Source organism: Martes martes (assembly GCF_963455335.1).
Source record: "Martes martes genome assembly, chromosome: 1".
NCBI lineage: Eukaryota > Metazoa > Chordata > Mammalia > Carnivora > Mustelidae > Martes > Martes martes.
In genome coordinates, this window is record NC_137888.1 from 212,281,295 (window position 1) to 212,307,383 (window position 26,089).

The 26,089-nt window shown below is 57.2% G+C and overlaps 2 protein-coding genes across 6 annotated transcripts in view; both read right to left on the reverse strand.

The window, feature by feature from the left end:
- Nucleotides 1-1,378: 1,378 nt before the first annotated feature.
- Nucleotides 1,379-5,065, reverse strand: ZNF414 (zinc finger protein 414; the record flags this gene model as incomplete). Of its 4 annotated transcripts, XM_080824829.1 has the most annotated exons (9): nt 4,938-5,065; nt 3,918-4,230; nt 3,486-3,593; nt 3,289-3,394; nt 2,410-2,753; nt 2,279-2,329; nt 1,935-1,982; nt 1,656-1,829; nt 1,380-1,562 (listed from the first exon to the last, which is right to left on the reverse strand). In XM_080824829.1, exons 1-9 carry the CDS (start codon nt 4,938-4,940, stop codon nt 1,486-1,488), a joined length of 1,224 nt encoding a protein of 407 aa, XP_080680955.1. In that variant the 5' UTR covers nt 4,941-5,065. The 4 variants fall into 4 exon arrangements, with proteins under 4 accessions (XP_080680956.1, XP_080680955.1, XP_080680953.1 ...); XM_080824830.1 differs by lacking the exon at nt 1,935-1,982 and having other exon boundaries at nt 1,379-1,562; XM_080824827.1 differs by having other exon boundaries at nt 1,486-1,829.
- A 2,793-nt stretch (nt 5,066-7,858) lies between these two features.
- Nucleotides 7,859-26,089, reverse strand: part of MYO1F (myosin IF) — a 31,610-nt gene continuing 13,379 nt past the window's right edge. For both annotated transcript variants that reach the window (XM_080821620.1, XM_080821619.1), the window contains exons 12-28: nt 25,999-26,085; nt 24,839-24,925; nt 24,220-24,387; nt 22,967-23,052; nt 20,152-20,233; nt 18,634-18,740; nt 18,030-18,128; nt 17,784-17,928; nt 12,417-12,531; nt 12,154-12,323; nt 11,310-11,455; nt 10,820-10,966; nt 10,556-10,704; nt 9,991-10,074; nt 9,250-9,445; nt 8,994-9,163; nt 7,859-8,312 (exon numbers count right to left, since the gene is read on the reverse strand). In XM_080821620.1, the coding sequence (XP_080677746.1) occupies nt 8,236-8,312; nt 8,994-9,163; nt 9,250-9,445; nt 9,991-10,074; nt 10,556-10,704; nt 10,820-10,966; nt 11,310-11,455; nt 12,154-12,323; nt 12,417-12,531; nt 17,784-17,928; nt 18,030-18,128; nt 18,634-18,740; nt 20,152-20,233; nt 22,967-23,052; nt 24,220-24,387; nt 24,839-24,925; nt 25,999-26,085 (2,115 nt within the window). In that variant the 3' untranslated portion in view covers nt 7,859-8,235. The remainder of the gene's footprint in view (nt 8,313-8,993; nt 9,164-9,249; nt 9,446-9,990; nt 10,075-10,555; nt 10,705-10,819; nt 10,967-11,309; nt 11,456-12,153; nt 12,324-12,416; nt 12,532-17,783; nt 17,929-18,029; nt 18,129-18,633; nt 18,741-20,151; nt 20,234-22,966; nt 23,053-24,219; nt 24,388-24,838; nt 24,926-25,998; nt 26,086-26,089) is intronic.

The window sequence follows — 26,089 nt, forward strand, 5'->3', positions numbered from 1 at the left end:
ACAAAGTCCTGGCTCCAAAGCTTCCAGCTGGGAAGAGGAGAGCTCACGGGGCTGGAGCCCTAAGGTCCCCTGATGGCCCAGCTGGTCCCACAGCAGGTGCCGAGGGATACTTGCCTCAGCGTGGGCCCGGAGGTGCTGGGAGAACAAACACCTGGCCTGAGCCAGCTGAGTCTCCGCTGCAACCCCATCAATGACACCGCGGCCCTGAAGCCCAACCCGAACACAGGCGGGTGAGCAGGCAGGCCCCTGGGTGCAGGTGGGCTGATCCTAAGGGCACTCAGATCAGCGCCCCCCTTCAGGAGAAGCAGGAGGGTCTCTAGAGCTTGGAGCTGTTAAACTGCAAGGAGGCTATCGAGTTCTTGCTCATAGAAGGTCTGTGTTCCCCAGGAAGAGGAGAGGGATGAGGGAGTGGGTGGGAAGATTCAGGATGGAACCTTGTGGGTTATTAGAACAAGGCCCTCATCCAGAGAGCCACGGGGAGCTGCTGAAGGCTACCAGGCAGGCATGAGAAGAAACCCGTTTTCAGTGGTGTTCAGACTTGGGGGGGAGGACAGGAGGGGCTGCTTCAGGTACTGGGGTTGGGGGTGGGGGAGGAGGGTCAGGGGCCTAAGCTAAAGGACCCTCGGGCTGGAAAGGAGCAAGATGCAGGAAGTAAAACTAGCTTCCGAGGGGTGGCTGCCAACAACATGCGTGAGACTTCCACATTCAGGAGGCTTGCTCACTGGGTTTTGGTGACAACAGGGCTGGGACAGCAGTGTGGCCTCAGATTTTGAAGCCTGACCCAGGACTGATTTCCCGTGAAGGGAAGAGGAGATCCTAGTGGCTGGAAGGCAGAGAGGGGAGGGGTGAGGAGGAAGGAAGTCCAGGATCCCCAGGGCCGGCTTTGACCCACCCTCTTCCTCAGAGCTGACACGGGCAGAAGTGAAAGCAGACAGCCAAGATGAGGGTTTGGAGGACAGTGACGAAGACTAAACCAGAGCCCCCAGGCTGACAGTGCCCAGGCCTGGGGACCCTGGCACCCTCACCTCAACCTTGTCACCTGTGAGTCTGAGCTGGCTTCAGGAATGCGGGTGGGGGGCGGCTCCAGCAGGGCCAGCCCCAGTACTTTCTCAGGACCAACCTCCCAGCCTGTCCTGGGACTTACTAGAAGCGAGGTTTCCATCCCATCTGGTTTCTGGAAATGGTGGGACAAGACAAGGGGCACCGGCAGTCCCAGCTACAGCTGGAGAGGGTAGCACTGGAGACCTGGGTCCCACTGTCAAGGTGAGGGGTAACAGTGAGGTTGAGGGGAGGCTTGTCGCCTCGCAGGGTGTGAGCACCCCATGACTGCTAGACTGGCCGGCTATGCATCGGAGGGGCAACGGACCCACACAGCACAGGCTGGCTCATCGCGCCTCCTTTATTGTTCCCCCACCCCTGCCCCATTAATTACAAAACTACCCCCATCCTACCGTCCAACTCCCCCCTCCCCCCCCGCGGCGGGATTCAGAACGGCGAGAAAACCGGACACTCCCCCTCTGACAGCAGCGGCGACGACGCCTTGGGTGCAAGCGGGACCGGGTCTGGGTGGGGCAGAGGAGGGGTCGCCTGAGCCTCGGCCCCGCCCCTCGCCTCGGGGGCCCCGCCCTCCCCACTCGAGCGCTCCTCCGCCTTACCCGCCCGCGCGTCGGGGCGCGGCTGCCCGGGCCCCGGGGCCGCGGGGGCGACGGGGCGGTGGTCCTCCAGGTGCAGTGTCATGGCGGGCCGCGAGGCCGTGGAGAAGGCGCACTGCATGCACGAGTAGCGGCCGCGCGTGTGCTCCCACACGATGCGGCTCGGGGCCGCGTGCCCTGCGGGCAGGCGGGACCCGGTCAGTCCCGGCCACCCCCAAGGACGGTAGACGTGGACGAGTGCGGGTCAGACCTTTCCCCGCCTCCCCATCAGCTCCCGGGCACCTGGCTGGTCTGGCCTGGCTGATCCATTGCTCCCGAGCGTGTTCCCTCCTGTAATTGGGGGGGGGGGCACTAAACTTGACTTATCCGAATCCCCCACTCCCATCCCTGGAACCCCCGCAGGGCAAAGGACTTGTGAAGCGGGCGCGGGTTTTACACGGAAACGCCGGCGCAGAGGAAGGCTCAGGGGCTAATAATTTTTAAGGCAAAAATTTTGTATTTCGGGGGTGGCAGCTCTGGCCACCTGGGAAGGGGCGGGCAACGCTGCCTCCCAGCATCCCCCGGGCCCGCAGGGCGCGGAACAGAAAAATCCCCTCCGCCCCTCCCTGGTGGTCACCTGCACGCACCTGAGGGCGCGTCGGAGCCGCCCTGGGGTCTTCGCGGGCTGCCGCCGGCACCTGAGAGAAACGGGCGGATCAAGGTCAGAAGTCTGGGTGAGCCCAGCTCACCCTTCAGGCGGCGCCGTTCCCACACTCACCTTGGCTCTTTTTCCAGACGGCGGCGCTGGAGGCGGGCGGCCCGGGCGCCGCGGCCAGGAAGGGGCGCAGGCGTGGGGGACTTAGGCCAAAGGGCGCGGGGTTCAAGTAGGGCAGGAAGGGCCCGGTGGGGGCAGGGGCGGGGGTCGCGAAGGGCTCGAGCAACGGGAACGGCAGGCCGGGCGCCGACGCAGTGTCGGACTCCGGGGGACGCTCAGGCGCCGGTGGCTCCTTGTCCAGGGCGGGGGGTGGCGGCGGGGCTGGGCTCTGCGCATGCTCGGCGCAAACATGCAGGTGCTTGAAGAGCGAGCGGTGCGTGCGGAAGCGCAGGAGGCAGTTCTCACACCTGGGGGCAGGCACAGGACTGGGCTGGGTCTCCTGGGGGGCGAGGGTAGGGCCTATCCGACGCTACCCGGGGAGCCGCCGCGCGAGGGTGGTTAAGGGAGCCTAAGGCCCAAATCACAGAACCCCCACTTGCGTGGGGGAGAAGCTTGCTCTAAGCGCCCCCCAATGTGGCCGCGACCCTTCCGGACCCCTCCGGGTCCTCGCCCTGGGAAAACGAGGAAGGAAGTCTTAATTTTGACTTAGGTGGCCAGTTTTCTTCTAGGAAGGTCAGGAGGAACGGGACGGAGACACACACGACATGCCCCGCCCTTTCCCAGCTCCGCCCTTCGAGTGTCTGGGACTCCAGTAGCCAGTCTCTCTTTGGGGGCAGGTAAGGGCAGGGCTTGCTTGCCCGAGGCCACACCCACTCCCACCCCCCGACTAGGGAGGGAGAAAGGCCTGGACCCCAGGTAGTGGCAATCAAATCAGGGGTGGGCGGAGCTGCCAGGGGCCTGATCACCGAGCACCAGGGGAAGTCGGGACAGTCAATGTCTCACTTGAAGTAGCGGTTGGGTTTGTAGTGCAGTTTGCCATGTGCCACCAGTTCCTGCATGCTGGGGAAGGTCTCGGTGCAGCTCAGGGCGGAACAGCGGAAGAGCTTGCCTGGCAGGGATGAAGGACAGAGGAGTGGAGAGGGATGGCCAACGCCGGCCTGAAGGCTCTGCCGGCCTCCCACCCCCTACTCTGGCCCTACCTTCCAGGGACTGTGTGGGTGGGCAGTGGGTACGCAGATGCTGTGCCAGGTCGCGAACACTGGGGAAACTGAGACAGCAGCCAGGGCTGGAGCAGGGTATCTGCTTCCCTGCGGGATGCACAGAAAGGGGGGTGTCACCCACTCTTCCCCTGGCCACATGTCGAGTTCTGCCCCAGAGGGGCATATATGAGGCTGGAGTTACCCTACTGGTTTCTTACCAGGGCCTTTACCATCTGTTTCCCCCACCAGGCGGAGCTGCCAGAGGGCAGGGGCTGGGTTGGCTGGCTCATCAGTGCAGCCACAGCCTGGCTTACGCATGGTGCTCAGTAAATGTGACTTCCCTCTAGATGGGGCCCAAGTTTGGAGATAATCTGTATTCATCTCAATTGTTCCAAGGCCTGTGAGCCCCCAGAAGGCTCCATCACAGATCACCTGCTTGTTGGCGTCGTCTGGGAGGCCTCAGGTCCTCGCTGGTCCCAGAGACTGTGCTGGTCGGGCCAAGGCTGGATCCAGGACTGGGCTGAACACTGTCTGGGGCTGTGGGGGCACCCTGCTGGGGCCCTCCAGGCCCTCCTCGGTCCCATGCTGGGGGTGTGGATGCCCGTTCAGGGCCTGGCTCCTCCCCCATGGAAGAGGAAGTGGCTGCTGCGGCCGCAACTGGGGACAACACCTCCTTGTCAGTCTCACTGAAGCTGGGCTCTGCAGGGGCCGGCATGTCCGGGCTGGGCCCCGAGGGTTCCTCCTCCTAGTGGAAGAAAAAGGCAGGGAGAACCCCTCTGGGCCCAGGTCGGCCTGGGCCAGCCATGGGAACCCCTCCCACCCCGCCAAGACCTGTGGACATTCCTGAAGCAGCGAACGCCCTTGAGAAATCACCCGGTCAGCCCCCATCCTAAGGAGTCACCATCAGGGGTGGGTAGGGGATAAGGGTGGACTGAACCTCCTGTGTTCCATCCTCTGGGAGGGAGCTTGGAGGTGTCCCAGTTGCAGAAGGGGGTATCTGTCAGGAATTACTCCTGTGAAGGCAGCAGTCCCTCCCTCGTCCCTAACTTGGGGGCAGGGCCGTGGCCTACGGGGTGCGGGCGGGGCGCAGGTTACAAAGACCAGGCTCCGAACAGGGCGCCGCTAGGAACACGGTGGAGGGGCCAGAAGGGAGCAAGCGGACTGTCTGCGAACGGAAACAGACACCCGCCCGGCTGCAGCTGGGCAGCCAAACCCGGCGGTGCTAGGGGCCCGGATGCACAAGGAACAGGGGCGGAGCCTGAGTCCTGTAGGCGTGGCCCAGTCGAAGCGGGGCCAGGAAGCCAGGGGTGTGGTGTTCCCCAAGTGACAGCCAGCGACGGGCGAGGGCCCGGATGTGGGGGCGGGGTCGGCCGGACGGTGCGCGTGCGACAGGGCCGCGCCCCGCCAGCACCCGCTGGCTCGACGCGCCCGCACCCCCGACGCCGCGCTCACCATCCTCGACCCGGCTCAGCCTCTTGTTCCTGCGGCTCCGGCGGCTCCGGCTGAGGCTGCGGCGACTCCCTGGGCGGCCGCGGGCTCGTGCTCACGTCGACGCCATTTTCCGCCTCCCAGCTCTCGCGAGAGCCGGGGCGTGGCCTGCGCGCAGCGCCCCTGGGGGGGCGGGGCCTGAGGGGTGGGGCCTCCTGGAGGAGGCAGTGCTGCGGGTTTGCGAGCACAGCTTTAAAGACCCTGAGCTCAGAGGTCTTGTTGAAAAATCCTTCCGGGCCCTTGTTCTCATCTGCAAAATGGGGACCTTTATCCCGTCCCGTCACCAGCTCTTAGCTGCTCTCCTTTTTGAAGAGGGAGTGTTGATTGGGCCGCCTTGAGAGAAAGCGGCAGTGATCGTCAAAATGTGCGGTGCACCGAGTTGTGAAGTTGGAATGGGGCAGGGGCAGGAAGCAAGCTGCTTGTCCTCCGGACAGGTGTAGCGTAAGGAGGGACACCCCTGGGTGGACAGGCGTGGAATAAGTCACCCATCCATCCTACATTCCCTGAGCGCCTACTGTGTGCTAGGCGTTGGGGACTCAGAGGACAGGACAAACATCCTTGCCCTCAGGGGCTTGCTCGCATTTTAAAATGGGGAAACAGACAATGAGTCAACAAATCCAGAAAACCACCTTAGTGTTTTAGCCGCTACAAAGGAAAAAAAAACCACACACACACACAGGCACACACAGGAAGGAGAGAAGTCTCTCTGTGAGTTGACTTTTGAGCCGGTCAGGAAGCTGTGAGCAAATGGAGGGTCAGGCGACCCTGGGAAGTGGATAGCTGTACCGATGTCCCGAGGTGGGGAGGGACGAGCTTGTCTTTCTCAAGGACCAGTAAGGAGATCAGCTCACTGCTGGAACAGAGTGGAGGCAGAGTGTGGAGGTCAGAAAGTGAACTTGGTGCAGGGAGGGTCACACAGGACCTCATGAACCATAGAGAGGAGTGTGGTTTCTATTCTTACCATTGATGTATTTTTAGCAGGGGGAGGTCCACCATCTGATTCCTGGTTGTTGTTGGGAGGATGGGCAGTTGAGGGGGATGGTAAAGTGAATCTTTGATCTCAGGTCTCTGTAATACATTATTTAATATTCAAGAGCTATCTTGCGTTCTGGCAAGTGTAGACTTTATGGGCAGTGTATTTCCATCTGTGTACAGAAGAGGTACCCATGTGCCTTTATATGTGGAGAATACCATTAGAAGGAGACATTAAAAAAGTGGGGAGGGGAACAGATTTTTTAAGTGAGGGAGAGACGGTCTTTTCATACTTTGTGCTGTTTGAATTTTTTAAAAAATGTGGTTTTGATGATAATGAATACAGTGAAAAACTCAGTAATCTAAAAAAAAAACCCCAAAAACCAAAACAGATCATTTGACACAGGGTAGAGGTGTGTTTGTGTGTGGAGAGGAGGCTGGTGCAACCTGGGGAAGGGTGGGGTGAGGCCTCAGAAGGACACGGACCCAAGGAAGGGAGAGAAGAGGCCAGGCTTAAGAAATTCTCTAAGTCAACAGGATGTGGGGCTGTGGAGTGGGCAGGGCCAAGGTGACTGAGGTTTGCAGTCTGAAGATGCTGTAACCTAGATGGGAGGCCCAGAAGGCCCTACTTCCTGTAAATAGGGTGACCGCCATGGTGGCGGGACCCGAGGGCTGTACCCCAAAATGTCAGGGCAGGCACACTGCATGGTGAGTGCAAGGAGAGAGTAGGGAGGTGGAAGAGGACGCCCCAGTTCCTCTTCAGCCCCAGGGAATGTCCAGCTGATGAGGTTGGTGGCTCCCGCACTTTCTCCCCAGCCTGTCCTAACATCGAAGTGTTGCAGAGAGAGACATACACAGGGGTGGCTGGGCAGTGGAGGGACGAAAATCAGAGATGGAGGAAACCAGGGACATTCAGGGGACTGGGTTAAGTGCTTCTGTATAATGATTGGCGAATAAAAGAGCTGTTGAGACCCAGTGGCAACCTTGGAATTTTTTTTTTTTTTTGGCCACACTCAGCTTCCCAAGGTAGGGACAGAAGAGAGAGGGTTCAGATCCTACAGAAGGGGCTACTGGCCAGTCTTTCTCTGATAGCCCGTCTCCCATCCTCCGGCCGGGTAGGTGCCCTCTGCCTGAGTTCTCCTGTCACAGCCTGGATCGTCGTACGTGGCGTTTGCCCTCAAGATCTGCCGACCCCAAACCCTTTTCTTCCCTCTTGGCTCCTCCAGTAATGCCCACTCACTCTCTGCGTCCCCTTCCCCTGCCCCAGCCCCTGTCCCTTCTCCGACCCAGTACTGACCCCACCGGCTTGGGTGCGTCTCTCCCAGACTGACTGCTCCTTGAGGGTCTGAGCCCAGAGCGGGTGTCCGTTTGGAAAGTCGGGATACTTAGGCTCAGCCCACGGCAGGATCCCCAAAGGCTCAGACTCCATCACTGGCTTGGAAGCATCTGGGGAGACCGGTAGTGAGGCTGGCCCCCTAAATCCATGGCAATAAGTGCGGAAAGCCTAAGAGGGCACAGACACGGAGCAGGGGGGCGGGTGCAGGGGCCAGGGTTGGCCCAGACTGGATGGTGATGGGCCATGTGGGACCTGCCTCCTTTCTCAGGGGCCAATCAGGTCCCGGATGGGTTTGGGGCTTGCAGATTCAAAGCTGACAGGACCCCCCAGGCTATTTTCTACAGGAAGGCCGGGATGCAAATGGCCAAGAGGGGGAAGGTGGGACCAACTCCACCTTTGGGAGAGATGGGGTGGGGGAAATATAGGAGTTCAAGGCTTGGCTCTGAGGGATCTCGGGCAAGTGACAAAACTTCTTCCGGCTCCCAGTTTTGCACCTGCAATGGAACATTTGCAGCTTCTCCCTCAGCCTTGCGAGAAGGTAATTCTGGTTAGCGCCTGGCAAATTAATTCACACTTTCACCTGGCAAATGTTTATTGCCTCAGTGATGACAGAAGAAGGGGAGTCTTGCTTGCCAAGGTGTCCCCAACTGTGCTTGGCACTCTGCCAACAGGACATAACTCATTTATACTCACAAGGCAGCTGGGAGGTAGATTCATGCTGTTAGCCCTGTTTGACACAGGAGGCAATGTGTGTGACATGGGGGGAGGCCAGGGCCCTGGGGGGGCTGCAGTGGTGACCCCCAGACCCAGGGCCTGAGTTAGGCGGGGCAGGGCTGGAGGCCACTGGGCTGGACCTTTGGGCTAATGCAGCCAAGGAAAGTGAGGCCCTTGCCGGCGGGGCCTGGTTCCCTGGCAGGCAGGCGGGCAGGCAGGAGGCAGAATCTGGGCCTCCTCTCAGATCTTCTCCACGTAGTTTCCTGGGAAGAGGCCCTCCTGGCCATGCAGCCGGCCCTTCCACCAGCCTGAGGCATCTGTGGGTGAGAAAGGAGCGTGAGGCGGTGTCCAGCCCACCCAGGAGAAAACCTTCATGCTGGCTCCCTGCCTGTTTTAGTCATCGCCACTGGTGTGGCAGAAGGCAGACGCTGAAAAGAGAACTGTCAACAGATGGAAAGGAGGGAGGGATGGACGGACAAGTGGTTTTTCTTGCTACTGCCTCACACTCTGTCATGTTCCAGGCCATTCTCTTGTGCTCGTTCCTCATCTCTTTCTACAAGTGCCTCCCCTCACTCCGCATGACGGACCAGTGAGTGACCCCTTTGGGTCTCCCCATTTACCCACAGAGGATGCTGCTGAGTCCCCAGCCCCTCTGGCTGGGGGGCAGCCCAGTGGACTAAGGTAGGAAGGTGCCCCGGCCCATCCAGACATGACTGACAAGGGGTGACGTAGGTTCTGCTATGAGCACTGTGCTCGACAGGAGAGAAAAATGAGGCCCCAGGGACTGGTCAGGCTGCTGGGAGGCCAGGCCCCCAGTGTCTTAGGAGGGAAACTTCAGACCCAAGGCCTTCTAGCCTATGCAGTCACCGGCTCGGAAGAGCGTATCTTTAGTGGGCGCTGGTTGTTTCTGTTCTCCTTGGGAAGGGTGTGCTGGAATGGGGTGTTACCCGGCTGTGTCAGGGTTCTGACTCCTCCCCTCTCTGGCCTGGGACACACACCTTCCATGAGGATCTCGATAACCTCGTTCACGTTGAAGCTCAGCTCGTCCACATCTTGGCCCACGTACTGGTACAGTGCCCGGCACCGTGGGCCATGCATCCGAGGTTGGGGCTTGGGTCGGCCAACGCCGGGCACAGGTCGCTGCCCCACACTGCGCTTTCTCTGCATGCTGTGGGCACAGGGAGGCGTCATCACAGCCCAGACACTCCCCTGCCCCCTGTCCACCTCCTGGGGCTCCCTTCTTAACTCACTTACCCTGCCACACCCTGGTCAGGCACGTTAAGGAATTCTGTGTTGTGCTCCGATGGGGGTCGTGCCCGGGGGCGTTTACTGGCCCTCAGGGCTGAGGATGGAGGACCCCGGAAAGGCTGCTGGGAGCCCCTTCCAGATGTGATCTCCAGGGGCAGGGGCCCACTTCTGGCAGAAGGAGGCACCCCATTATGGCCCAGGCCTGTTGCAAGAGGAAGAGTGGGAGCATTTATCAGGGTGAAGGTAGCATTTGGGGAGGACTTAGCTCCAAGATCCCAGGCTGAGGGAGGAGGCAACCAGTCACATGCTCAATGCAGCATGGTGAGGACTGGTCCAGAGGGAGGCTCTGCAGCGGTAAGATTTCCCCCATCGTCTTCTGTAGGTGGGCTTTTGTGGGTGGGTCTTGGAGGATGAGTAGGAGCTCAAGCTAAGTGAAAATGTGCGACACAAGAGGAGTCAACAGCCCAAGCAAAGGCTTGGAGATAAGAACAAATTTGTTAAACCAACAGAGTAAGATGTAGCTTGAGCGACAGGAGTATACGGTGGGAGGAGAGAAAGGTTGGTGGTTAGCTGGGTTTGGCTCCTGAAGGGCTCTAGATCCGACTAAGCTTAGTCTGTAATCTGTGGAAGAGGGGGAGCTGTGGAGAGTTCTGGGCAGAGAACAGAGTGGTCTGCTCTATCTGCTGACAGCTGGCGTGACTTGGGTCTTGGAGCACACAAGAGGCAAGGGAAGACACGTCGCCTCACCTCTGGGAGGCCCCGGGGCTGCCCGGGTAGGGGCCTGGGCTGGCCTTCGAGGTCTTCCTTGGGCCATTCCCTTTCGTGTAGGCTCTGAAAGGGGAAAGGATTTGGGAATTTGAGCGAGGACCGGACCACAGCAGGCCCTTGGCCCCGCCCACAAGCCCAGTCCACCCTGTGGCTCCGCCCCAGACTCCGCCCCGCCGGTTCCCTGGCTGTCCCATCGACCCCGCCCCGCAGTTACTGAGAAGACTCTGCCCAATAAGTGGCTCAGCCCCCCAAGACCCACCTCTCATTGGCCCGGGTCTCTAGGTCCGCCCACTGTTGGGCGGGGTTATTAGCATGGCCACACCCCCTCAACGTTTCTCTCCCATTCATTGGTTACCTCGCTGCCCCTGCCCTCTCTGTAGCTGCGTCCTACCCCTTACGTCTTTCTCGACCCACCCCTCCGTGGCTCTCACCTGCTCCAGGCCAACCTCAGTGGCTCCGCCCCCACAGCCTTAGTCCCCCTCGCTGGCCCCGCCTCCACAGGCCCCGCCTCTTTGGCTCCGCCCCCAGCCCTGCGCAGACTCACTGGAGCTTTTGGGCAACCCGTCGCCCACGCTGACTGAGAGGGACCGGCCGCTCGCCTTGAGCATCGCCACGTCGCCGGAGCCACGGGAGAAAGTGACACTGCGGGTGCCACCTCCGCCCCAGCCCTCCTTCTTCACTCGGAACTGTAGTCTGTGGGGAGAGGAGGAAGCTGCGGGGACGCGCACTCCCCAAGCTGGCCGGGGCCGCGGGGCGGGACAGGGGGCGCTGTGCCCAGCCCAGCCCGGGGACGGGGGCGGGGGCGTACGTGTCGCTGAAGGTGAGGGGCAGCGCCCTCCGCGCCGCCTCCTCGAAGCGCTTGCTCAGGAGGCTGACGAACTCGGTCTTGAAGACGCTCTCCAGGAAGCTGTCGGCGGCGTCCTCTTGGAGGATGAAGAAGTCGTCCTGCCTCGTGCTGGGGGGAGGGGTGGGAGGGAAGGCCGGTGAGGGGGGCAGGACCGACGCGTGAGATGCGACGGGGACGGTCGGGTGAAGGGAGGTGAGGGCTGATGCAGGCGGGGGAGAGCTGGGGAAGGTGGTCACAGAGCAGCGTCAGGCGAGGGGACAGGTGCTCTTGGCACAGGAGGACGATGAGTGTGGGCGCAGGGGAAGGTGGCAGGTAGGGCCAAGAGCGGGTTACGGGTATAGCGGTAGGTTAGATGGTCGGAGTGACAGATGGGCTGAGAAGTGTGAGGGCAGCTGAGGATGACAAGGGGGCAGATGAGGGCGACTGGGGCAGGGGGAGGGCCTGGCCTCACCTGAGGGAAACTCCCCGGAGCGCCTGGATCTCCAGCTTCTTCTTCAGGACCTCACGCACCTGGCCCTTCTCTGGTCCCTTTTTCACCTTCTCCCGTCCGATTATATACACACACTTGGGCGTCAGGATCAAGTCCCTTTTGATGGGCTGTGAGGATGCAGGAGCAGAGCTGGTGGCCGGAGCCCCGGGCCGGGCCACCTGGCACCAGGGGATCAACCTCAGGCAGGGGAAGGACAGGTCAGCTGAGTGTTTCCCTCCATGTGAAGGTGTATGAGGAGTTGCATTATATAAGAGATAGGAGCTTAAGTACGGGTCTATTGGCTAGGGAGGGATTCCCGGGCCAGGGAACAGGTACAGGAGAGGCGGATGTATAGCTGCCGGGCATGGGTGCCCAGGCCAGATGAGAGTGTACCTGGGCCCAGGTGTATCTGGGCCAGATGAAGATACATCTAATTGACATACCTATCTAGACTGGCTGAGGGTATACCTAATGGACAGGTGTGTCCAGGGCGAGTGGGGGTGGCCCTACAGCCAGGGCTTCCGGGCAAGGGAAGTGTATAATTGCAGCCATGTTTGGCCAGGTGACGGTGTATGCGATGGACAGGTGTGTCTGGGCTCCATGAGGGCCTGCTTAATAGCAGACATATTTACGCTAGTTGCATGTGTACCTGTGCACAGGTGTGTCTGGCCCATTGGAGGGTGTATTTGTGGTGGGGCAGGTGTATCTAGGCTACATGAATATATACCAGTGGACAGGTGTGTCTGGGCCAGCTGAGGGGGCGCCTCTGGTGGGGGTGCCAGGCTGGGGCCAGGGTCCCAGACGCGCCCACCTGGTAGAGCCTCACCTTGAAGCGGCGGTCGTACTTGGTGACCGAGTCAGCGAAGTCCACGCGTTCCCTCTTGCCCAGGAACTGACGCAGCTCCGGCCGCTCCTCGAGCCCCAGGTAGTCCCCGACGAAGTTCCGATTAATGCTGTTCCGTCTCCGCTCCTTCTTGTTCAGCAGGATGTTGGAAGCTGTGGGGACACCGGGTCGGGGGCAGAGGTCGTGGCCTGGCTCCTCCAAGTCCACCTGTCCCCACCCTGAGCCTCCCACCTGCGGCCTCTCACCTTCCTCCCGCATCTCCTCGTACTTCCGGACTGCCACGTGGCGCCTCCAGGCCTTCTGGATGGTGCGGGCAAAGCCATCGAACTTGCGCTCTCGCATCTCCTCCAGAAGGAAGAGCTGGGCGAGAGGGAGGGGTGGTGGGTCTTTCTCCGACCCCACCCCGCCTACTTGCTTTTGCTTACCAGCACCTGCACACATGCTCACACACTATGGCAAATATTTGTTTTTCTTCCCAATGACTCGACCCAGGGTTCCCTCCCAATATGGAGCACAAGCCCCCGCATTGTGGGCCAGTCTTGCAGGGTTCAAATCCCAGCTCTGCCTCTTCCTAGCTGTGTTGTCTTGCCTGAAGTGGTATAACATCGCCGTTTCTTACACTGCTAATCAAGTTATGGCATGCCACCCATGTGAGGTGCACCCCGATTTCAGAGACGTTAGAAACGTGAACCAATGTGCATCTTAGAAAACCAACAAGATACTGTAAATATGAAAATCTGGCACATAGGACTGTGATGTACCTGGAGGCCAGGTAGTTGTATAGTGCACAACCTGCACAGCCACACCTGGCGGCCCTGGAAAAGAAGCTTTTGCAGAGAGCAGAGTTTTGAGTCCAGAGGGGTCTTAGGGTATAAACTCTATTAGAGCAAGTCAGAGTTGAAATGCCATGAAGGATGTCTCTTCACTTAGAATAATAACCGTGAACATACCAAGGAAAGGAGCTTATGGGATATGAAAACTTGTAAGTCTATAGTAATAAGAACAATGGGGTGCTGACTGCAGAATAGAACAACCTAGTGGAATAGGACAGATGACTGGGGAATGTTGTAATTCAAACCAATTTAGTGATAAAAGGGACAGCATTGTCAATCAGGGATATATCGGAATGGGAAATACTGTAAATAAAATGAGTCTTTCTTTAGGAAAATAATTAGCACTTCACCCAGAGGGATTTGTCAAATACACAAATACCACATCACTGCTAAAAGCCTGGCTGTCTGCTTTGCCAACCAAGGTGGTTGATGTTTCCCAGAAAGCCCAGGGTTCCCTGCGAGGACTAAAGTAATTCTGTAGATACTTGGTTCAAATGCACTTAAAAAGGAAGTTTGGAGGTGCACCTGGGTGGCTCAGTTGAGCGTCCGACTTTTGATTTTTGGCTCGGGTCATGATCTCAGGGGCCGGAGATTGAGCCCCCATTGGGGAGGGGGGTCCTCAGCGGGAAGTCACTTCTCTTTCTCTCTCCCTCTCCTTCTGCCCCTCCCCCTGCCCATTCTCTCTCTAAAATAAATTAATCTTTATATATCTTTGAGAACTTTTAAAGCTGTGGGTGTTTAGAAGTGTTCACGAAAGGTGGGGATCTTTTCACCAGGAAGGAATCCTAACCCCACCAAGATTAAATCTTCATGGCCTGCAGGGAATCAAGTGGAGTTTCCATATCCCCTTTGCTTCTCAGACTGATATTCTCTGGGTCAGTGTGTCTGTGTGCAAATTATACCTAAGTAATCCCTCGTATAGGGGGTCTGGAGGGCACATAAGCACATTCTGCACTTTGCTAAGAGGACGTCACGTATGAATAAAGAACTTGCAGAAGTGGGGGTCAAGCAGCAGTCCTCTCTGCCTTAGCTGTTTAGGGCAGGTGGGGTGAGTGTCCCGCAACCTTGTAATTTCTGCTCAGGAAGGGTTTTCATTTTCAATTTGGGAAAGGAATCTTCCTGTCTACAGAGTTTGAAATTCATCTCCTTCCGGGGCGTCTGGGTGGCTCAGTCGATTAAATGACTGACTTTGGCTCAGGTCATGAACCTGGGGTCCTGGTATCAAGCCCCACATTGGGTTCCCTGATCAGTGGGGAGTCTGCTTGTCCCTCTCCCTCTGCCCCTCCCCTGCTTGTGCACTCTCTCTCTCTCAAATATATAAACAAAATCTTAAAAAAAATAAAACAAAATTCATCTCCTTCAGAGCACCTGGGTGGCTCAGTCAGTTAAGTGTCTGCCTTTGGCTCAGGTCATGATCCCAGGGTCCTGGGATTGAGCCCTGAGTCAGGGTCCTAGCTCAGCAGCGAGTCTGCCTCTCTCTGCCTCTCTCCCTGCTCGTGCTCTTTCTCTCTCTCTCAAATAAATACAATCTTTTTAAAAATAAAATTCATCTCCTTCATGTGCTGAGGGCAGAGCTGCGTGTGGTTAAGGTATGTGAGATGGGCCCCTAATCTGAGATTATCTTAATGTACTGGCTTGAAGAGTGTTTCTCCCCACCCCCAAATTCATGTCCATTGGGAAGCTGTGAATGTGACCTTGACTGGAAAGAGGGTCTTTGCAGATGTAATCAGGTTAAAATGAGCTCATACTGGAGTAGGGTGGGCCCTCAGTCCAGTATGACTGGTGTCCTTCCAAGAGGGACATTTAGACCCAGACACAGAGGAGGAGGCCATGTAATGACAGAGGCAGAGACCAGGGTGACCAGGAATGGTAAGGACACAGGCGACCACCAGATGTTAGGGAGAGTCAGAGATCTTCCCTGGAGACTTTAGCGGGAGCATGGCCCTGTGGACACCTTGATTTTGAATTTCTAGCCTTCAGAAACATGAGGAAATTAATTTCTGTTGACTTCCGCTATCCAGCTGATGGCACTTGTTACAGTAGCCACCGGAAATGAACACGCCCGGCGTGATGGGCAGTGAAGGCCAGCACGTGCGTAAAACATCAAGGATATTTTGGGTCCATGTTTACAAGACACAGATTCCAAGTCAGAATCATCCCGGGGTAAGTGCGTTTGTGGTTGAGAAAGTCCCCAACTCCATTAGGGTAAGTTAATTTGATCAATTTTGATATGGCCCAGTTATAAACAGTCATAAAACTGTTCCTATGTTTGTTTCTTCTGTTTTCATTTTACTAAAATGATTCTCATTGGGATCAGTTTTGTCCCGTGCAAATTTTCAGCCTTTCTTTTTTTCCTTACAAAACGTTTCCACCAAATTTTGGCCTTTGCGAACGCCATTATTTCCCGCCAGTTCATCTTCCTCACCTCAAAGTGTGCAGACTGCATTTTTGGGTCAGAATTTGATGTTACCTTATATAGTCTTAGCCAGTGCTAGCTTTGGCTATTTGCTTTTTTCAGGGTCAATTTTTAAGTATTTAAAAAAAGGTTTATTTGAGAGAGAATGAGAGCGATGGGGGGAGGGGCGGAGGGGAGAGGAAGAGAGAGTCTGCCGCGGACATCGTCCGGGCTGAGCTCAGAGCCCGACACCGGGCTCCATCTCACGACCCTGAGATCGTGACCTGAGCCAAAACCAAGATTCGGGTGCTGAACTGACTGCGCCACCCAGGTGTCCCAAAGACTGTTCTTGTTTCTTGGAGCAAATGCATCCATAGGGAGAAGGTCTAGAGGTAGGTACAGACAAGTTCGGGGGACCAAGAAGAGCCTGAGCACCCAAGACAATTTTCTTCTTTCTCTTTTTTCCTTCCTTCCTTCCTTCCTTCCTTCCTTCCTTCCTTCCTTCCTTCCTTCCCTTTCCTCCTTTCCCTCTCTCTCCCCTTTCTTTCTTCCCCTCCCTCCCTCCTTCCCTCCCTCCTCTCTCTTTCTCTCTCTTTCTCCTTCTCTCCTCTCTTTCTCTTTCTTTTCTTCCTTTCCTCTATGCCCAACGTGGGGTTTGAACACATGACCCTGAGACCAAGAGTCTCACGCTCTACGAACGGAACCAACCAGGAGCCCCAGCAATTTTTGTAGCAGTGAAATCTCCAGGGTCTCCTCTCCACTGTGTTATGTGTCTGGTTTGGTGAGGGAACAGTCACTCGTGAGTTACAGTAACGTCAAGGGAATCATCTGGACAATCCAGTTGCCTTCAAGTCCCTGAGGGGCTGGTAGGGCAGGTGCTCTGACCATGCAGGCGATGAGGCACCTAGCCAGCCCTGGGCAGGCGGCAGCCCTTTCCCCAGGGCTCCAGCTTGGCCCAGGCTGGGGGACACAAGATTTGCATGGGAGTGTGGTGAGCTAGCACATCTCATCCAGACGGCCAGCTCCCGGCTTGCTCTCTCGTCCTCGTATAGAAGCAGGTGGCCGGGCAGGCCACCCAAGGGGATTCCTTGCCCTGCCTTTTTATTTATTTAATTTTTAAGATTTTATCTTTAAGTAATCTCTACAGCTAACGTGGTGGCTTAAACTTCCAACCCTGAGACCAAGAGTTGCATTCTCCACGGACAGCCCGCTGGGCGCCCCACCTCCGCTTTGGCCCTGATTTTTGTTCTCCTTGTCATTGTTGCTGTTTAAAAGACCCCCACCCCCAGGTTTATTGAGATATAACTGACATATAATACTGTGCAAATTTAAGGTGGGCAGGCCTTGATTTGATACATGTATCTGTTGCAGAATGATGGCCTCCTAGGCTAGCTAGCTCAGATGGTTACCATTTCTTTCTTTCTTTCTTTCTTTTTTTAGATTTTATTTATTATTTTGACAGACAGAGATCAGAGGCAGGCAGAGAAGCAGGCAGAGAGAGAGGGAGGAAGCAGGCTCCCTGCTGAGCAGAGAGCCCGATGCGGGGCTTGATCCCAGGACCCTGAGATCATGACCTGAGCCGAAGGCAGAGGCTTAACCCACTGAGCCACCCAGGCGCCCCCCATTTCTTTTTTTGTGGTGTGAGAACAGGGGACATCTGCTCGGAGCAAGTTCCCAGTTTATAACACAGCACTGTCAACGACAGTCACCATGCTTACAGTAGGTCCCCAGGACAGATCTGTCACTGTGACTTCGTTCTCTCCCTGCAAGCGGACGCAGCTTCGCGTTGGTGGCCTTCCCAGACTTTTGCTAAAAGGCTTAGTTAGAGCCGGTGCGGTGCAGGAGGGATGGTTTGTGCGTGGAGAATGCGGAGTCAGGTTTGTCTGCGGTAGCTCAGGGCCTGGGGCAGGTCTCGGGATCAGCCAACCACCGCTTTGACGAGAGTCTCAGACCCAGGGACTCAGTGTGCTCACGGAGGAGGGAAGGAGGGACAAGGTAAGAAAACATAGGAGAAGAGAAAGCACAGAAGGACGTTAGAAAAAAAAAAAGGAAGAAAGCAGAAAGAAGGGACAAGTGACGTTCTGGAGAAGCTGTGATTCTTGCCCCTCATGGGTTTACGTGTTCCCCCACCTGCCTCCTGGCCCCCGTGCCTGTCCGGCTAATTCGGGTTTTTCCGAGCCCTTGCTACCTGCCACACACCGCCTAGCGGACTTCCTGTTTTGTCTGAGCCTCACCCCCACCCTGCAGGGGGCTACCACTCTCCCCACTTTCCAGATGGAGAAACAGAGGCTCCGAGGGGGTGAGGCGACAGGCCGGAGGCGTAAAGGGGCCCGAAGAGCGGGACCCGCGCCCGTGCGGGGGATGCAGGCGTCTCTCACACTCACCGACTCGGGGTTCTTGACAAAGACCTTGGTGCTCCCCATCTGGTACTGGTCTGGCTCCATGTTGACCGCCCGGAGCAGGTGCTGGACCCCCTGACGTTCATCCCCACGCCACTGGGGCCACGTCTCAGGGGTCAGGATGGCGTACCTGGAGGCAGAGGGTGTGGGAGGGTTTGGGGTGCATGTCCGTGCTGGCGGTTCCCCTGCGGACTGGCGGTGGGGGCCGGGGGCAGGCGGGGGGAGCCTCACCTCTGCAGGAACTTGGAGAACTGGCGGCGGTAGGCGAAGCCAGCCCGGCGCACCCTGATGTTTTCCTTTAGGCCGAGGTACTCCACCTGGTGCTTGACCCTGAGGGGGAGGCAGTGTGAGTCTCCTGCACTCCCTGGTCTGGAGCGGGGGTGGGGGGAGGGGCTGCTGCTGAGCCGGGCTGGGAAAGGCAGTTGTGAGACCAGGGGGTCTGGATTCGTGCTGGGGGCAGTTGGGGCGGGGGCGGGGGTGACTTCAGGGTCCAGGAGTCAGTTCGGTGGGGTGGGGGCCTTCCTTCTAGGGGGAGGGGCCCGTGTGAGTCCTGTGGTCAGTTCCAGGGTTAATTCTAGGGGTGTGTCCTAGGGTTTGGGGACAGAGGGGACTGTGCTAGTCCCTGGGTCACTCTATACTCGGTTCTGCTCATCCCTGGAGTCCAGGGGTCTTGGTCGGTGCCAGGTAGAACCCCGGGGCCCCTGAGGAGTTTTGCGCTGGTCCTAGGGGTCAGCCTCGCTCAGTCTTGGGATGGGTCCCGTGACTCTGGGCGGGCTCTGGGAGGAGGGTCGGTCTGGGGGGACAGGCTGGGTGGATTGGTGCCCCTGGTGGTCACCTGCTCTCCTCCCAGTCACGGGGCTTCTTGGTCTCGTTGGGCTTGATGCAGCGGATGTAGTGGGGGGTACATCTCTTCAGCGTGCCCACCAGGTCATTGGCTTGTTTCTGAGGTGGAGGAGCAGGAGGGGATGGGTGCACAGATGGGACCCTTGGACCCTCTCTCCTCCCACCCTGAATACAGGCCCAGGAGACAGAGACACATCGGGCTGGCTCCCACGGAGCCACGGGGCCCGGCGTCCCTGGTCTGGGCATTCTTCCATTAGTGCACAGCATGGGGACTTGATATTGTGGGTCTGCCTGATCCTTGGGCCTCAGACCAGGAGCTCTCCTGTCTGCAGCACCCACCACTTAATCTGGCACCTAGCAAGCGCTCAGCAAACGTTTGTTGATGGAGTAACAGAGCTCTCAGGAGAGCATGTTGCATTGAACATTCCTGCCTGTCCTTCGGAGGGACTACTTCTTTGGAGGTAGGGAATCGTGTGTGTGTGTGTGTGTGTGTGTGTGTGTGCGCGCGCGCCTTGGGTTGTGCATTTTCGTCCCTTGGAAGAGACTAGGAAGGACATTGTTCCAGGTGGGGGAATTGGAGAGCGTGGCCTGAGAGACCTTGATGTGGACTGTGGCTCTGCTGTGTGATCCAGGCCAGTGACTGCTGCTCTGAGCCTTGGTCTCCCCAAGCCCCGGGTGCGGCTAGTCCCTTATCAGTAAAGTGTCCCATGTTGGCTGCCTGCACTGGCGAGTGCCCATTTCGGGGTTTATGAAGAGATTTTTAGAATGGGACACCCGGTTGACAGCAGCATTATTCACCGTAGGGAAAAGGTGAGAACAACCCAAGTGTTCACCCATGGACGAATGGATAGGACAAATGAGGTCCATTCATAGTTGCAAGATGTCAGCCTTCAAAAGGAAGGACGTCCTGATACCTGCTTCAACATGGACGAACTTTGAGGACATTTTGCTGAGTGAGGTAAGCCAGCCACAGAAGGACACATCCCACAGGACCCCACTCCCAGGAGGTCCCCAGAGGAGTTCCCATCCACAGAGACAGAGGGGAGATGGTGGGAACCAGAGCTGGGGCAGGGGATGGGGAGTCCATTCTTCATGGGGACAGAGTCTCAGTGTGGAAAGATGGAAAGTTCTGGAGACAGTCTGGGGAGATGGAAAGTTCTGGAGATGGAGGGTGGGGGTGGTGTGCTTCATGCTGCCGAGCTGTGCACTTAAGGATGGTTAAGACGACACATTTTATGTAAATTTGACCCCAGTTCAAATTAAAGAGGCAAAGAACCAAAAAACCAAAAAATTATTAAGATGATGGTTCGCTTTTGGATTTAGAGAGTTGGGGGGACTCCAAGGAAACCGGTCCAGCCCCTACTAACCCCAGAGCTGGAAGAAAACCCTGCTGCACGGAGGGTGCCGGGGGCGGGGGTCCAGGATGCATGAGAGACAGACGGCAGAACGGGGAGAGAACAATCCCCAGCCCTCCCCAGCCCCAGCTCCTCCTCTCCTGCCCCAGGCCCACCTTGATCTTGGAGCCAGCCGTGCTGGGGCGGCCCTTCTTGTCCACATCCAGCTTCTCAGGAAAGAGCATCCGGAGGAAGGCCCTGGGCAGGGCGGGGGGGAGGGGGACAGGAGGAGTCAGAGGTGCAGCTGAACCTTGGGTGCCCTCTCCCAGGGGAGCACAGTTCTCCCTGAACGTGGGGGTGTGATGGTGAGAACCGGAGAGACGCTTTTGTCCTTCTGGTTCCTTGATCTATTTGCACTGTTCCCCCTGCCTCTCCAGCCACGCACGACTTGGGGAGCACGTGAGATAGAACACAGTTCGGCTCAGTAGGAACATGTCTCGCGTGCTGCAGCGTCTCAGCATCTCGGGCTGCAGGGGCAGGTCCCCTCGTGGGACTGATCCCACACGCACAGGCTCGCACGTGTGAGCAGAGATACAGACGAGGGTGCTCGCTGCCCGCAGTAGTCCTAGATAGGCTCGGTCTAACTGTCCGTCACCGGGGGATTGCTTCCACACGCTTTCTCTATTCACTATTCCCTCCCTCATGGCCTCAACGAGGTCTTCCCTGACCGCCCCAACACAGAGCGAGCACATTGCGCAATCCAGACATACTCGGGAGGAAGAAAAAGCTCTGGAAAGAGAGGATGGGGATGGTTGCACGGCATTGTGAACGTGCTTCATGCCATTGAACTCTGCAATCCAAAATGGCAATAAGGGAACTTTATATTGTGTGTATTTTATCATAATTAAAAGAAAGTAAAAAAAAAAAAAAGAGTGAATGATGCTCACGGCACACTCTAGCCTTTCATCGACTCAGTTTTTCTATCTAGTGGTCTCCCCAGTGGACGCCAGAATCACCAGGAGAGCTTGTGAAAACACGGATGGGCTGGCCCCTACCCAGTTCCTCTTGAGTTTCTCATTCACACATCTGGGCTGGGGCTCAGTCATCTCTAACAGGTTCCCAGGTGATACTGCCGCCAGGAACCCTGCTTTGAGAACCATGGCTCTGCGCTTTCTTTCTTTCTTTCTTTTTTTTTTTTTAAAGATTTTATTTATTTATTTGACAGAGAGAGATCACAAGTAGGCAGAGAGGCAGGCAGAGAGAGAGAGAGGGAAGCAGGCTCCCCGCTGAGCAGAGAGCCCGATGCGGGAATCGATCCCAGGACCCTGAGATCACGATCTGAGCCGAAGGCAGTGGCTTAACCCACTAAGCCACCCAGGCGCCCTGCTCTGCGCTTTCTAATATGGCAGCCCCTGGTCATACCGGGTTATCGAGGCCCTTGAGACTTGGCCTGTCCAAATCATGGTGTGCTGGGAGTGTTAAAATGCATTCCAGGTTTCAAAGACTACCCCAGCACGAGGCAAGAGAATGTAGTTCACTCCTTCATAATTAACTCATATTCCTTCATTTGTAATTTTTATACGGATTGCGTGTCGAAGTGATCTTTTGGGTATATTGGGTGTAAGAAAACATTTTTTAATGTCACCCATTCACCTTTTTACTTTTTTTAAAAGTTTATTTATTGAAGTTCTCTCTACACCCCACCCCCCCAAGGTCGGGCTCAAACTCACAACCCCAAGATGAAGAATTACCTGCTTTTTACGTTTTTAACTGTGCTTATTAGAAAATTTAACTGTGCTTATTAGAAAATTTAAAATTACATGCTGGGACGCCTGGGTGGCTCAGTTGGTTGAGTGTCTGCCTTTGGCTCAGGACATGATTCCCGGGTGCGGGGATCAAGCCCCACAGCGGGCTCCCTGCTCAGCGGGGAGTCTGCTTCTCCCCTGCCTGCTGCTCCCCCTGTTTGTGCTCTCTCTCTGATAAGTAAATAAAATCTTCAAAAAAGAAAATATAAAATTACACATGTAGTGGGACTAGGGATCGACTGCAACTTGGTACGAGGGCTCTTTTGGGTGTGATGCAAATGGTCCCAGTTGGGTAGAGGTCATGGTTGCCCAGCTCTGTACATTAAAAAAAAAAAAAAAAAAAAAGACTTCTGAAGTTGGGCGTGTTTCATGACATGCAAGTTGTACCCGAAGAAGGTGGTGTTCAAGTCGTGATGTGCATCGCTTGGATTCTATGTGGATGTGGAATGTAACAGACCGCACGCTCTAGACTGCAGAAGCTCAAACTCAGATGTGCCCATGGGTCTGGAGGAGGCGCCGGGGACGCTCGTTACAGGGCAGACCCTGATGTCCCAGGCCCGGGATGGAGTGCATTTGTACCCGGCTCAGAGGACGCTCCTGTTCTTGGCCCAGGAGTCAGATTTCAGCCTTTTACTGACCGCAGTCTTGTGCCTTTCATGCGATGCCATATTACTATCTGCCCTTTTTCCTGGTTCCGTGCCTGCTCCCCACTTGGCTCTCCACTCAATGAGGGCCCCCGTGTTCTCTGACCTGTTCAGTCTCCATCCCCACCGGTCCCAGGAAATGGTGCCCAGCACACGGCAGAGCTTGAATTACATTTGGAGGTTAAAAAGGCAAAAAATGGAACCCGGTGTGAAGTTGTGGCCAGGGACATGGGTCCATATATGTCAATACAGGAAGAAGGCCGGGTGCGATGTGTTCTCACAGTGCACCAGGGGACACTGTCTACACCCCGCATCAGCTGGGTTTGCACAGGGGGGCCATAAGGAACTGCCCCTAGGGTTCTCCTTACTTCTTCCTGTGGACCTTGGGCTGCTGTTGAATCAGAACCAATCACTAGAAACACTGTCCCTGCAGACAGCCACCCACACAAAGCATGATGGGAGCTCCCGGGAAGGTGGAGAGGTTCCTGGCCTCCCCCCCAATCCGCCCCGCTGCCCCAGCTTTGTGCCCGGAGGCCACTCACTGCTCACTGGTCTGCATCAGCTCTATGAGGTCAGAGAAGAGAACGTCCCGGTTCCGCTCACAGAAACCGTTAACATCATAGGAGACCTGGAGGGAGACAGTGTTGGGGGGAATGAGGGGCTGAAGTCTGGGGTGCTGCTTACATCCCAGGTGGCCAGAGGTCCTGTGAGGGCCTGCCCTGAGCTGACCGAATGGAGGCGGTACCTATGGTTCCTAAGAAGGGGCAGGGGGCTTAGAGGCACCTGGGTGGCTCAGTGGGTCAAGCCTCTGCCTTTGGCTCAGGTCATGATCTCAGGATCCTGGGATTGAGCCCGGCATTGGGCTCTCTGCTCAGCAGGGAGCCTGCTTCCCCACCCCCATGCCTGTCTTTCTGCCTACTTGTGATCTGTCAAATAAATAAATAAAATCAGGGGGCTACTGCATGGGCTTGGGGTCCATGGAGGTCTGATGTTCAAGTGCAGGTTGGAGGGCTGGGGCTGCAGCCTGAACAGAGGGTCCTTGCGGGGTCTGCTGTTGAATCTGAGCTCAGAAGGTCGGATTGAGTGTGTTGTGGTCAGTCGAGGGGGTGGGCTTGGTGTCAGGAGGGTTCCAGCACTGGCTGGGATCCACGGGGGTCTTCGGTCAGGCTTGTGGGCTGGGTCTGCATCGAAGGTGGGGGGCTCTCCGTAGTCCTGGGAGCTGCTATTCCTTGGCTGAAGGAACACAGGAGCTCTGGCCCAGTGTGGGGGCCGGGAGATCCCTGGGGACGTCTGCTGCCACTTGAGGTCAGTGGGAGAGTCTACAGTCCTGTCAGTGGGGGAGGAGGACGGTGGCCAGGGTCAGAGGCCAGCAGATTTCTATAGTCTTTGGTAGGAGTCTGCAGGGGGCCATTTTGGAGGGCCGTGGCTTACAGCTTGGGCCTGGAGTCTTTGAGTTTGGGTTAGAAAGCTGTGTCCTGGGTCAGGGGGTGAGTGGGGTTTGCAGCTCAGATCGGGGTGTGGGAGTCTGTTGCCCAATGTGGGGTCAATGCGAGGGAGTTTCTGTCCTATTAGGCGAGCTGTCCTGTTAGTAAAGACAGCTGTGACCTTGGTGGGGGCGGCAGTGGGGGTTTCCGCAGCCCCAGCTGAAGGACCATGGTGGGGGGGGGCGCAGGCCAGTTCTTGGGGGTCGGTGGGAGGGCTGGGGCAAGGGGTCTTGGAGTCCCGAGGCTCTGGCTGCTGGAGGTTGGGAGGCCGCGCCCAGCTGGGACGCGCGGGAGGCGGGGCACGGGCGCACCTTGCCGGCGTAGTGGTGGATGACGAAGCCCGAGCTCCAGCTGTTGAAGTGCTCGTGGGTGCCCACGGCCGCCTGCAGCTTCTGCAGCAGGGTCTGGTCGGCGCCGCCGCCGGTGGCATGCATGGTGGCGCACACGTCGTCCAGGACGCTCATGATGCCCGGGGGGCTCTGCGGGCGGGGGGGAGGGGCCGCGGCTCAGCCTGGCCGGGCCCCGCCCCTACCCCGAACTGGGAGGATGTGGAGGCGGCAGGGCAAGCAAGCGGCGAGATCCCAATACAAGAGCAAAAGTGGAGGCGCTGACGGTGTGGGGGGGCTGTGGTGGAAGCCTGCTGGGGGGCAGGACGGGGTGAGGAGCCCCTGAAGGATCCATGCTCCTTTCGGTTCCCCAGACGGGGATGACCTGGTTGGGGACCTGCCAGGGTTGACACCTGTCCCCGAGCAGGCCGAGCTGGGGAATTTTCGCTGAGCGGACAATACAAGCGGTGAGCCGAGAGGGTGGATGAGGTGGCCGTCGGGGTGTTTCTGAGCGGGATGGGGAAGGGGCGCTAACCCACCCCCTCCTCTCCCAGGCCCAGCTCCAGACCCAGCAGAACGCGCGCGGAGCCGGGCAGGTCCTCACCAGCTTGTTTTCAATGAGGTCGCAGACCACTTTGTTGTTGAAGTACTGGATGGGGGTCCAGCGGATGCCCTCTTGCACGTACTCCTCCTGGGGGCGGCAAAGCGGCCGGGGTGGGGGTGGGGGTCTGGGCAAGGATGCGCGGGTTTCTAGCATGCATGCTTCACAAGGGTGGGTGAGGGAGGTGCCATGGGTGTCTCCCCATATCTCCCCATCTCATCGCCCTCATCGTCAGTGGGGTAGACTGGAACGGCCGCCCCACCCTGCCCTTGACCACAGACAGACAGGAGCCAGTGCATAAATATCCTGGCTCCCTGCTTCTGGGGTGGGCTAACCCTGAGTTTCCTGCTAGAGTGTCCCCCAAGGCTCAGCGGAAATTGGCCCCAATTGCCTGCAGCGTAGCCTGCTCATCAATACACCCTATTCTGGCCTTTTAAAATTTTTATTTGTTTATTTTTAAAGATTCATTTACTGGGATTCCTGGGTGGCTCAGTTGGTTAAGTGTCTGCCTTTGGCTCAGGTCATGGTCCCAGGGTCCTGGGATGGGTCCCGGCATTGGGCTCCTTGCTCAGCGGGGAGCCTGCTTCTCCCTCTGCCTGCTGCAGAGGGAAAGGCAGAGGGAGAGGCAGAGAATCCCAAGCAGATGCCCGATGTGGAGCTTGAGCCTAGGATCCTGAGATCCTGACTTGAGCTGAGATCACGAATTGGATGCTTAACTGTCTGAGCCACCCAGGCGCTCACCTCCCCAACTTTTTTTTTTTTTTTTTTTAATATGTCTCTCACTTCCTCACTCCTCTCCTGATATTTGTATTGAATCCTTGCCTCGGGCTCTGTTTTTGAGGAATGGGTTGGATGAAAACAGCAGGAATTTTCATTCCTCTCTTGCATGGCAGTCTCCCCAGCACTGCAAACAGTGCTTGGCACACAGCAGGTGCTCAATAAATAATCATTGGTGGAATGACCAAGGAGGCTGTGCCCCAGCCCTTGTCAAAGCTTTAGAGGCAGGGAACTGCTTCCATAGGAAATTTCCTGGTGGGGCCTGGACAGGTCAGCAGAGAGAGGTGAGGCTGGGAGGCTGGGGGGTGTTCCCCTGGGGGCTCAGCAGACTTGCCGGTCCTGCCCTCACCCCCAGTGTCCCCAGGCTCCTGGCTCCCCCTGCCCACCTGCTCAGCTTTCAGGGTGAGTTCGATGAAGATTTGCTGCAGCTTCTCGTTGACAAAGTTGATGCAGAACTGCTCAAAGCCGTTTTTCTGT